Genomic DNA, 13269 nt, shown 5'->3' on the forward strand with positions numbered 1-13269 from the left:
GTTCACAAAAATAAAATCTTTTGCACGTAATCGATTTTTTTGCTAAACACTAAATTTACCTACATCAAAAAATATGGCTAAATACTCACCTTTTACGTCTAAAATTGAGTCGGTTGTTAATAAGGCGCATCATATTGCTGCTGGACTACAAAAACTATAGCACTCACATTTACTTTTACCTAATGTAGTTCAAAACTAATTATGAACGTCCTAAAATATTCTCATTTACTCAAACAAAACCCCATAGATCTCACTTACATCAGTAAAATTTAATGAGCAATAAAATTGGTTTTAATTGATCTAGATGATTTTTATGTTGGACGCAAATTGTTCTATAAAACCTTTGTTGGCTAAATTTGTAATCCTTGAAGGGGCCGGATTTATTAAGCTTAAAGGTCGATACCCTTAAATTGGCGATTAATCGAGTGGGTTGTTTACGGTGTGATCTTAGCACCGAAAATATTTCCAAATAAAAAATTTATGACCATTAGTACGGTTAGGCCAAATATTTCTCTTAATAGTAAACACTGTAAAATAGAATGTGTTTAGCTAAACAATTCGATTTAAAAAGCTCCATCCAGCCTCGAACCTTATCACCTTTTGACCTCGTAAAATCATCAAACCCCCTTGTTTCCGACAACAACTGGCCGTCCTAATGTGCACCCCAAAGGTTCAAAGATCCACATTTCCCCACAATAAAATGACTAACTCATTTTAATATTAAACGTGGCGTGAATAATCGTTATAGAGTTACCGAATTATTTGGCTTCGTGTTTTTTTTTCGTGAGGGTGAGAGTGACATAGGGTTGCCGGTAAGCGTCACGACGCCTGCTTGGGAACTAGACGCGACGCCGATTGCCGCCGCGCCAGGGGGTGGAAACGCGAACGGTGGAAGGAGGATGAAAATAATTGGGGAGGAGAATGCTCGGTGCACCGCCAGTGGCGGAGTTTGCACGACCATAAAAATAATATATTATTATCTATGTGCTAACTTAATTAGGTTTAAAAAAAAAGAAAAGGAGGAAAACCACTGGGTGCCATTTGTTCTATTTTTAAACTCAAATAACCCAAATTTCAATGAAGCTCAAATTCCAATATCTTAAATTCCAGTAGCTGTCGCTTAAATATCTGATGTAATTTTTTTTCTTTTTCACTGGTGGTAAAAATTAGACTGTTAAAAGAATTAGAAGTTAAATATTAAAATTACTCAGTTCAAGATATTTAACAAACTAAATAGGGTTGAGGGTTGTAATTTTTAAAAGAAAATTTAAATAGAGATCTGGTAGGTCTTTCTTGTGCCCAACTGAATTATCAATTTTACCAGTTTACCTCATATTAAATTAACCAAAAGTGAAGTAGAACGTTCGAAATATTAATGAGCGCCACCAGATTTTTAGGGCTTTCAAAATATTATTAAGAGGACAAGATTTTACATGCCAATCGTTTAAGGTCACTTCCGACTATTAAAGAAGCTCCTGTGTAGAATAAAAATCACAATCAAATTATTTAGAATATTTGGTTTAAATCATAGTGATAGACTCACCCAGTACCCCTTCATTATAAAAACGAAAGAAACAAATAGCTTAATTATTACATTTTACTTTGTTTCCTCAGTAACGAAGTATCATACACTGTACAGGTAGTACCCTCAGCTTACTCAATTTAAATACACTTAATAAGGCAAAACTCTACAAGGTGAGTAATCAACTAAGAAAAGATTTAAATGTAGTCAATAATATTAAATTAAAAAAAAAATAGGTAGTTATAAATAACTATAAATTTAAAAACAAAGAAGTAAAACAGCTGCAGGTATCTTTTTACTATTGAATACTTGACTGGTGTGGTGTGGTGTAGAAACCAATCTACACAAACTAATTGGTATCTGCTGCGGTGTAGAAACCAATTAGTTTGTGTAGATGGTTCCAGCTACTACAGGGATAGTATGTTCCAAATCAGTTCGTCACAATCCCAAAGGTTCAACTCAACCACCACGTACCGCAAATTTCAAAAGAGAAGCGGTTTACCCAAAGGGTAAGTCGAAGTCCTGGATAAATCCAAAAACAAATAATGCAAGAAGTAAAATTTCTAAAAATTCCTAAGACAATAAATGTAAACAGTAAATTAAAAAAAGAACAGAGCAAAATGCTCCTAATGGGACATTTACAGGAGAAAAAGAATGGGAAACAGCGCATCGGCAACGTCACAACTGGCAACAAGGAGCCAGCGGTCAACTGTTACTTCCACCGTCAATTCAAAGATGAGGAACAAAAAGGAAGTTACTGTAATTGGATGGGAATTAAAAGACCACAGCCCTTAGAATGGTAAGCAAATATATTTTTATTTCTCAAGGACTCAAGATAACCAACCATCCACAATCGTTAAGAGAATTCTTTCAAATTTCTCAAGCTTTTCCAGACAGTAATTGTTCAAAAAGTAAGATGAGAGAAGCTTAGACCTAATGGAACTACTAATACTTTACCACCATAATCGGACCTAGTAAACTACCAAACAGAGGACAAGCACCCAAGAATGCAGCATTTGTGTTGCTTTTGACCCATTTTGAAATATATGACCTTTGGTGAAACTATAAACTGGTCCAAACCACTACACTAATTTAATGTAAATCTATTGTAAAAATGATGATAATTAAAAAAAATTTATTGACGCTATAATATAGATTTTTTACGCGTAATAGAAATCCTATACAGGGTATTTTGTAGGTAGGGTAGATCTACCAAAAGAACTTGCAGTGCACAGTATCTTTTTTTCTAGATTTATCCTGTAAGTCCAATCAATTAGATATGCAATGGGCAATATTATGAAAAATTCGAGGTACCACGAATTAAAAGATCAATTTACTTTTCTACAAAAGGATATCGAGAAAAGAACAGCTCTTCTAAGCAATCGGCAAAATTGTCAAAAATGTAGACGTTTTAAGTACGAGTGTAAATCTCTATGGGAAAAATCTCACCGTATGTTACAGAGGTTTTAGAAAATAAAAAAGTCTGGCTTCATTCGTCCCTAATTTTTAATTTGTGCTTTAAAACGTAGCGGTCGACCGACAATGCCATGTGATGAAAAGATAAAAAGCGAAAGAGTTAAGAAATTCAGTTCCTCTGCCTCAATTAGCTTAAGCCACTGAAAAGCGATGAGTGCTTTGGGACAAGCGGAGGCCTATAAATTGGTAAAAGAACCACTTGTATCTGTATTGTATTTAATTGTATCTGACCCAGGTGCTTCCACTAAATACACAAATGCAGATCAAGAATCTTTGCAAATTACCTCTTTACTTACAAGATTACCAACTTCAAAGCAAGAGCTTTTATAGTAGAAGCTGGTTTATAGCGTAGTCAGTATAAGTTGGTAAAATCGCAAGCTCCAAACCTTTTTCCATCATATAAAAACATACAGGCCGCAAAGAAGGGATGTTACCCAGAACCTGACACAATTACTGTTACAGAAATGTCTGCATATCTTGCCTTACAAGCCGCATTAAATCTTACAATTAAACGTTTAATTATGGCTCAAAATGACGTAATTGGCACTTTAAATTGTGACTAAAAAAATCTTTATTTATATTCAAAATGGGGCTGACGGTTTTGTTCCCCTCCGTTTGGTGACTACATCAAAAATAATGTGGCAGAATCTGAGGCCAGGGTCTAGAAGATACTGTCGTCCTTTGAACATTTAATTCATAAAGGAATCCACAGATGTTTCGGTAAAAGAAAAAGCAAACACTAATTAACGCGGGTGGGTGTTGACCCTTTAAAAGTAAAACATGACATGGTATTTTTCATGATCGACGGAAAGACTTGCAATGCCATAACGAAAACAGCGTCTACTCAAAAGTGTTACATATGTAAAGCTACATGTAAAGATTTTAATAATATTAATCAACTTCTTAAAGGGTCAATAAATTCCGAACATCTCGGATTTACACGGATGGATAAAGTTAGGTGTCACAGTTTAATAGTTCAGGTTTATCTTTATACTTTTCTGGTATATTAGTACAAGTTGTTCTTAATTGACTAGTATTTGTTTAATATATTATAAGTTTTTTTATACTATTATATTTTATTCATGGAATTTTGGAGCTGCGTAGCAAACATGTACGTATAATTCGCTAATATTACACAAAAGTGTAACAATGAAACTGTAATCTGTTTTACAAAAACTAACGTTTTTGAGTCTAAATTTTGATGTTTATTCCGCTTCCACGATAAATTTTACTAGAGAATTACGTTTACTGATTATTAAATAATTTTATTTTCCAAACAAGTAGCCTTTTATATGTTACTGTTGTAAAAATGCAATGTAGAATATCTGATTAAACGGCAATGCAAACACAGATTTGTTATGTAAGTAGTATTTCTGCGGTTAGATATGATTCTAAATTACTATTATTATTTCTTTTATTGTTGTTACAATTTGTAATACATCTGTAAAAAATAACAATCCATTTTAATTAGCATCTGATTAACTGATAATAATATTAACTGATAAAAGCACAAAATTTTCTTTAAAGTATATATTATTCATTAAAATGATAAATGCATGGGAAACTTATTCACAAGTTAAGTGTTAAATTAACTTATTAATGAGCACATGTGGGCGTAATGCCGCACAATTTATATACTATAAAGGCAAATGCCTTGTACCATATGAAATGAAAGAAATATATTCCAGCAAATAGCAATATAATTCATCAAATAAAAAAAAAAGAAAAATTTAAAAGAACAAAGATTCAAGGAAAAATTTAAGATGCTTGAGTGCTCACCTTTTTTACAGTATTTTATTTTCAAACAAACCTTAATCATCAGGTAGTTATATAAATATTTTTACTGTTTTGGAGCTTTAAAACTCACTTTTAGTATATATAGTATTTGCTTGTGACTTTTTATTTTCTGTTCTTGGCTCAATTTTAAATAGAATACTAAAACTGTATTTGTTTTGAATATGTTGTACAAATTACTATTGTTTTTAACTATTTTTATCTTTGTCTTGGCTGTACAAGTACAATTTAAGAGTTTATTTTACATTTTTATTTAGTTACATTTTAATATTTAGATATACCATGTTGCTTTCTACACAAGAAATCTTATGTCAATGAAGCATGATTTGAAAACAAATCATTCAATACCTCATGAATCTCCATTTTTAAGTTTTAAATTTAAGAACGGCAATTAATTAAAGAAAAAATAAAACTTACATGGGAGAGGGCAGCTGACTGTTAGTTGGATAATCGTTGGCATCGAAGAAATCGTCTTCCCCTTCGGAGCTGGAGTATGACATTTCAGGTACCACTAAAGCCGTTACCGAAGCTGGAAAAGAAAACCATAATACAGAAGACAACAACATAATATTTTTTATTTTGTATATTTGTATATTATAAGTTTCAAATTAGAGTTAAAAGAAGTTAAGTCAATAAAGTTAGTTAAGAAGTTAAGTCTCAACTAACATTGAGATACATGTTGAGGTCACTTAAACACGGGGTAATCAGCCCTATATGAGAGATCCATCCCATCAATATTTTCATCCAAATTTAAAGTAGGAACATAGACAAAACATATATACCATTATAGAGTTAGTTAATTTTCAATGCACTTACTCACTATGTATTGTAAATTACTAATATTATAGGTTGGCATAAGAAATGACTCCACTGTATTAGTATTATGAAAATATATTGTTTCTTACTCGTATATTTTCTGCTAGTATAAATCCTATCCGATATCCTTCAACTCCTTGTGAGGATTCTTTTTTTTCTGTTTTACTTTCTTTCTCCCTCATTCTCGACAATTTATTTTTTTATATATGAAAATAATTGAGAACATTAAAGATACGAAATTGTAGTGCTAAACATTAAAGATAAACTATACTAGGTTCCTAGTCTTTTCTTTAATATTCCTAGAGATAGTAAACGACACAGTTTTGTTGTGCTTTTTTCTATTATTAAAACATTAGAAAAAAAGCTTTGACAACATTTTGATGCATTCTCAAGACTGATGTATGAAACAAACTGATTTAAAAAATCTATATAATTTTTCTTTATGTATGTACTTTCAGTAATTCTACAACGACCTCTAATACATTTTGGATAATGTTCCCAATTTCCCTAATAATATAATTTCCTAATAATAGTGGATAACAAATTAATGCGAAAGTTTGAGGGTCTATCATAAAACTTTATATTTTTCAGATAATCCCTACAAAAATATATCTACTTAATGTAAATGTCATAGAAATTAGAATAAATAAACTGTTTACTAAGGCCTTGCGTAGTCGCATCTTAACTAGTGAATACTGGCTTGGGGAGCGAGAGTTACAAATTCTTCTGAAAGCTGTCAATGTTTCGGAAAAATGACTGAGTTTATCCATCAACATTATTCTTTGGCGAATTTGACATTTTTGATATTAGACAACTTTACTTTATACAAAATAGAAAAATTAATTTTCCCTAATAAAATACCAAGTAATGAACTACATTGTTTTATTGATGTCAAAAATTATTAAAGAATTTTTCTTTCCTTTTTTAGTACCATTTCTGAAAAATTAAAATAATTTAATTTAATTCCTAAGTAGGCAAATTGTATTATGTTATAATTTATTTCGTATTTTTTGCATTTTGTTTGGTATACTAACTTAATAATTGCAGAGCAGTATACATTCTCTAGGAGCCAAGTTCCTCTCATCTTCACCACTCAAATCGGGTCCCTTTCAAAGCAGATTTTATCTTCGGAAACAAAAAATAGTCGCACGGGGCCAAATCTGGCGAATACGGCGCGTGTTCGAGCACTGGAGTGCGCTTACCGGCCAAATACTGCTTCACAGATAGCGCGTTATGGGCAGGTGTGTTGTCCTGGTGCAAAATCCACAAGTTGTTTTTCCACAACCTGGGGCCGATTCTTACGAAGTTGTTCTCGCAGTGTTGCCAAAACTGACAAATAGTAAGTCTGGTTGACAGTCTAACCCTCTGGAACCCATTCAGTCATCACGATACCGTTAATGTGGGAAAAAACGATCAACATTGCCTTGAATTTTGATTTGGACATCCTTGCTCTTTTTATTCTGGGCGATTCAGGCGTCTTCCAATGCATCGATTGCCGCTTGGTTTCAACATCGTATTGAAAAATTCACGTTTCGTCGCAAGTAATAATGTTTTTCATCAGTCCGGGATCTTCGTCTAACCTTTCAAGGAAATCTGAGCAGACCTGTTGAAGCAAGAGCTTCTGGTCAGGAGTCAGGAGTCAGGTTTTTTGGCACCAACTTCGCACAGACTTTTGTCATGTGTAATTCCCCGTGTAAAATTTTTCTAACCGTTTCTTTATCGGCATTTACAGCCTCGGCAATTATCCGGGTGCTCATTCGACGATCTGCACGCACAATTTGGTTGATTTTGGTCACTGTTTCCGGAGTTGAAACAGTGACAGGGCGACCTGAGCGCTGGTCATCTTCAGTGCTCTCTCGGCCCTCACTAAAGCGCTTACACCACTCAAAAACACGCGCACGAGAGAGAGAATTTTCCCCATGGGGCTCTTGCAACAATTTATAGTCTTATATAGTCACTCAGTCGTTTTTTCAATTTAATGAGAAATTTAAGATTGATGCGTTGCTCTTGTTTTTCGTCATACATGGTTTTCGGCACGAGAAAAAAACACGTTCGTTTCAAACCGCTACTGCAGGAATACTATAATAGTGACGAAAAAGTGTTTTGGTACGTGCATAGACAAGATATCTAGATACCCAACGCACTACTCTTTTTTTTTCCCCATCCGTCTAGGGCGCCCTCTAGGCACGCAGTCTCGTTATTTAATAGCCAGACCTCGTATGTAGGTAGCTAATATATAGTATGTAGTTATATTTAAGATTTTTATTGTAAAAAACCCCTTTACTGACATACAAATAAACGTTTTTTCTGTAAGAATTATCAAAAATATAGGACAGTATAGGTGAGAAGATATTTTGATTTTGGTTAGTTGTAGACTTAAACTTTTTGTCATTCTTGCTGGACTATTAACATAAGTTGGAATAACTATGTAATATGACTAGAAATAATGTAACCAAGTTGATTAGTAAATTTAAATTATTAAGTAACTTATGAAATTAAATTATTATAAATCCTATTATAACTAATTATATTTTATAACTAAATATTAATATTTTTGTATTGACCAATGATCCAATTAAAAGCATCGTAACGGAAAGTAATCTCCATGCCCAATTATTAAATTTTTGATTATTTGGTAATTACTGGGTAAAATTAATTATAATATTAGGTTTCCTGTGTACTGTAATTCACTTATGTAAACATTCATTAAATATATACCATTAAATTGTACTGAATTCGTTGTTTAACTTTTTTTCCTATTTAAATTACAATAAATAGCTCTTACCAACGTCATTTGTTTTACTTCTTAAGACCTGCTGGTATCTATTTTAAACTGTATTTTTTTTTATTTTACAAGTAATTAAGTTTAACATTATAATTTTCCAAAGCTAGAAGCTTAATGGTATAAACTCTCCCTAATAGTACTTTAAATTATGTAATAAATTTATTTTGAGCCCTTGAACTTCAGGGAACCCAAAACAGAAAACTAAAAATACCCAATGCGGGCTTAAGGGATTATTTCTTTCCCCTTCATTAATAAATTATTTCAAATTACAAACATAATATTGCTGCTAAAGTCAGTTACAAATGAGTGTGGCTCTTATAAGTGTATTTTGATGGTTTTCTTGAACCATTTAAATTTTGCCTTTTTATTATTAAATATGGAACTTCAATTCCTTTTAAACTATTTCAATAAATCATTAGTAAGCAATTTTATTTCTTGCAATATCATTACGTTGATTCTTCATATTAATAAAATATTTTCCAAATTTTACTATTTTTGTGTGTCTAACAGGTATCTCATAATTTACTTTATAACAACTATTTAATATCTATACTTTATTTAAAATTTTAACTTACGAATTGATCGGATATGCCTACGTCCATTTTCCATACATTCCGACCCCAATTCGATTCCCTGTTGAATGACAGCCTCCACTGGCACAACATCTAAAATTTTAACAAATAACAAACCTAAATTAACCACAAAAAAACTGCAATGGAAACACAATTAAACTGTTCGTTATAAGATACATGACCAGCGGTAAAAACAATAACATCGGATATTTTATTTAATTTAATATTGTGACATCGAGTAAATAGTACGAGAGCACAAAACAATTGACCGTTTGAAAAGTAAATAGTTTTAGATAGAGATCTCGCGATAGGAGAGTGATTGATTAGTTGTTGTCGTAAGGCTATAGAACATTTTTTTTTATTTACGTACATATCTTTGTTTTTCTGAATATTAGTAAAGGTGTGAGTAAAATAAAACAAATGAATTTAAAAAAAAAAATAAAACAAAAGAGGGCTATAAAACTAAGCATGATAAAAATAAAATAAAATTTTGCAGAGATGCAACTGCAAAATAGAAATAGCCAAGAATCCTTTGCATAAAGCCCAACTCATGATAATTAACACCATTTATCTAGGTTTTATTTCAATTTAAAATTCTATACACTTTCAAAAAACACAAGGGATTTTAAATTAAATTTAAAAAATGCCAATAACCTCAAAGCCCAGATATAATAGATAAAAATAAGTATCGGAAAAGATAAAAATATATTTTCATCAACGAATTATCAACACCCAGGTCAGAAATTTAAGAAACTAAATTAAGCTGATATTAAACTTAAAGTGTTCATCTAAAACTCAATTGTAAGTACTTTATTCTTCATTTGAAGTTTCATTATTAATATTTTAGGAAGAGGGTGTATAAATAATACGACAAAGAACGATAAGGAATTCTATCGTTTTACTATTTTACCGAAATTGTAGATATAAATGTCTGACCTATATTTAAGTTTTAACTAATTAGATGGACTTATCATCTAGTTGTATTTCTTTTAATATTTAATTGTTTTAGGGTGTAAGTTTCAATTGAAGCCCAAGCACTTACGAATGTTATACAGCGTCAGCTAGCTTATGAATTATTACTTCCTGTTAATAACACCAGTAAACTCAAATATAGTTATTGTTATATAGACTTTAAAAACTGTGATTACTATTCTATGAATAACTGTTTTGCCTCTATTCCTTGAGAACAGGAGTGTGATACAACTGATAAGTGTGTCAACTATAAGTGTTCTTTACTGTATTCTTGAAAGGTTTGTTCCAGTTAAGCATTATAAACCCTCTAAATTTCCTCCTTGGTTCAGTCGTGAATTACAAAATTTAATCGTAGAGAAAAAAACACCATATAAAACTTGAAATCGATTATACTGATAATCGATTATGAATTCGACATAGTACTTTCTACTTTAAGAAATGAGTGCAAGGTTGCTAGCGATAGTTGCTTTCAACCCTCCATTTCTAAAATGAATCATGATTTTGCAGAAAATTCAAATAACTTTTGAAAATATGTAAACAACTTACGAAGGTCAACTCCTATCCCAATAGTATGCAGCTAAATGGAACATTTGCTGAAGGTGCTAAGGATACAATTAAATGGTTTACCTGTCATTTTTCAGCAACTTACAAGACCATGAAGGTACAATTTCCAATTATATCGGTAATAATTATCACATCTTTAACCGATGTCTTCAAAGCGATTAACGGCCTCAAAACTAAATATTCTCATGGACCTAATGGCATACCATCAGTTTTATTACAAAAAATTGTGTGTGTTTCCCAACCAAACTCCTACATTATCTATTTTTTCTCTGTTTTGATTCCGGATGTCTTAATATTGTTAATCCGCTGAACTCCGATATATAAAAGTGGGAATAGGAATGACATTACCAACTACAGAGGTGTAAGCATACAATCTCAAACGCCCAAGATTATTAACAGCCTTTTGCCCAAGAGCTCTCATGGCGTAGTCGGAATGTAATTATTCATCAGCAACAGTTTTTTTGAGGGTAAATTTACCGTAACTCATTTGCTTACATTGCAGCAGTACGTACTTGTTGGACAGTATCTCCTTTGAGACCCATAAGCGTTTGACAAAGTGCCAACTATAGACATCTAATCCAGAAGTTGCGTGCGACGAGTCTGGATGACAGCCTTTTAAAGAGGATTGATGGATTTTTGTCGAATCGTATTCAGTTGGTGCGTATAAACAAAGGGTTTCCCAATAAGAATGATATGGAGCAAATTCGATTAACTCAATTTTCGGCTACTTTAGGGAATACATTTGCATTACTGTCACGAATGCAGCGTTCTATGTTCGTTTTCAAGTCCTGTGTTGTTTGCGATTTGTTAGCATAAATCAAAGACTTAACGAAATCTCATGAAAAATAATTTAACGGTGTTAAATCGCAGCTCCTTCGAGGGCAAGCATTTGGTCGAAATTGTCCAAATCCTCTTAGATCTCTCGCATCAAATGCAATCAATGTTTCAGGACACTTTTCTTTCAATAAATCAATGGTTTCACCAGAACTATGACAAGTGTCACCATCCTGTTGAAAGGAAATGCCAATCAAAAACAGAGGCCACAAAAAATCCTATATTATCGTTCGACATCTTTCACCGTTAATTGTAAATGCATTTTCTTCCTCATTTTTGGAAAAAATATGCCCCCATGCTATAAACTGCAGCAGATTGTGAATTTTGCACAGGCTTTTGAACAATCTCATGTAGTTTATTTTAAAAAACGACAGTTCTGTTTGTTCACATAACCGTTTAGCCAAAAATGAGCCTCATCAGAAAAGATAATTTTAAATAAACAAAATCATTGTTAAGTTTATCTTCAGCCCAATTGCAAAACAAACGACGCTTATAATGATCAAGTGGTTTCAGTTCTTGAGTCAACACCATCTTGTAAGGGTATAAAGCCAAATCCTGCCTTAAAGTTCTCCAAGTTGTCATCCTTGAGAATCCAAGTTCTTTGTACCTACACATTCGCATTCTCGGCAACACTGGCTGTTACCGCAGCAAATTGTCTGGATTTCTTGCAATTCGACGTCGCTGTGGTGCTTTTTTATCATGTAGAGTAAATTCACTTTGAAACTTTTTCACGATTCGACGAATTGCAACCACAGTAGGAAGATTGTTTTTTCAAAAAATATCACGTACCGAGCTACTGGTTCGAACAATAAATCGATTATTTTCATAAAACTTTTGAATAATAATGAGACGTTCTTGAACCGTGTATTTCACCACGATTAAATGTTAGACTATGCTGAACCCAACTGTCAAATATACCTCGCCTGTATGGTCACCTTTTTATTCGAACCATGTTGAAACAATTCAAGTCGTTAACAAAAAACATTTATTTGTTCTAGCTTTTAAGGCTAGCATAATTATAAGATAATAAAGGATATACTTAATATCGACGGTCTTAAAGTTAGGACGACTTGTTCGGATTTACTAGCATTTTATAAAATATTATTTTTTTTATTGCCCTGGTATTTTGGAAAGTGTGCCATTCAATGTTAATATGATTAATAGATGTCAGAATCCTGCTATGTTTCGTTTGCCGTCATGCTAATTACGAATTCTTTTTTTCTTCAATCACCAGACTGATGAGAGTATTTAATGAACTTAATATTGACCCTATCGTAGATAACTCTGTTAATTCAATTAAATTAAAACTTAAGGAAATAAAAAACCGAACTTGTCTCTAAGGTTATAATAATAATAATGTCATAACTTTTTGTTATTTTCCGATTTTTAATTTTTGCAATAATTTTGTTATTTTCCATATTTGATTATTTATTATATTCCTTATAGAGGTCACTTTATAGTTTTATTATTATGTATATGTTTGTAATTATTTTATTTTATTCTTGTAAACTGGATTTATCTTTGAAATAAATAAATATTTTTGTTATTATAAGTACCATAAAATCAATGTTTATCTATAATTAATATAATAAGGACTTTTGTGGTGTGTTTTATATAGTTCTGTTAGGTTTTTAGAGATATAAAAATATAAAGTTTAGAATTTCCGTGTTTTTTTAGTATCTGATGAAAACCATTACAGCAGCCTAAATATTTAAAGATGTTTTGCATTTTATTGTCGGGAGAACGACGACGTTCCACTCCTCTGCTAAGTATGGAATTCTACACTACTAATAAGTATTACCTCTACAAATATATATGAAATTACTAATAACGATTCACCCTACAAATGATAAATATAACCATAAATGACATTAAAATAAACAAATGCATTTAGGGGTGTTCTTTCTTACTGCGACTTGGTCTGTTTTCGCTTA

The 13269-nt window shown here is 32.0% G+C and overlaps 1 protein-coding gene across 4 annotated transcripts in view; it reads right to left on the minus strand.

Moving 5' to 3' along the window:
* LOC126742850 (oxysterol-binding protein-related protein 9) overlaps positions 1-13269 on the minus strand; it is a 67686-nt gene that overhangs the window by 19680 nt on the left and 34737 nt on the right. For 2 of the 4 annotated variants that reach the window (XM_050449661.1, XM_050449657.1), the window contains exons 7-8: positions 8969-9058; positions 5210-5321 (exon numbers count right to left, since the gene is read on the minus strand). In XM_050449661.1, coding sequence (XP_050305618.1) covers positions 5210-5321; positions 8969-9058 — 202 coding nt within the window. The remainder of the gene's footprint in view (positions 1-5209; positions 5322-8968; positions 9059-13269) is intronic. The other 2 variants (XM_050449663.1, XM_050449662.1) reach the window with 1 other exon arrangement.

The sequence above is a fragment of the Anthonomus grandis genome, chromosome 12, assembly GCF_022605725.1.
Source record: "Anthonomus grandis grandis chromosome 12, icAntGran1.3, whole genome shotgun sequence".
Lineage (NCBI taxonomy): Eukaryota > Metazoa > Arthropoda > Insecta > Coleoptera > Curculionidae > Anthonomus > Anthonomus grandis.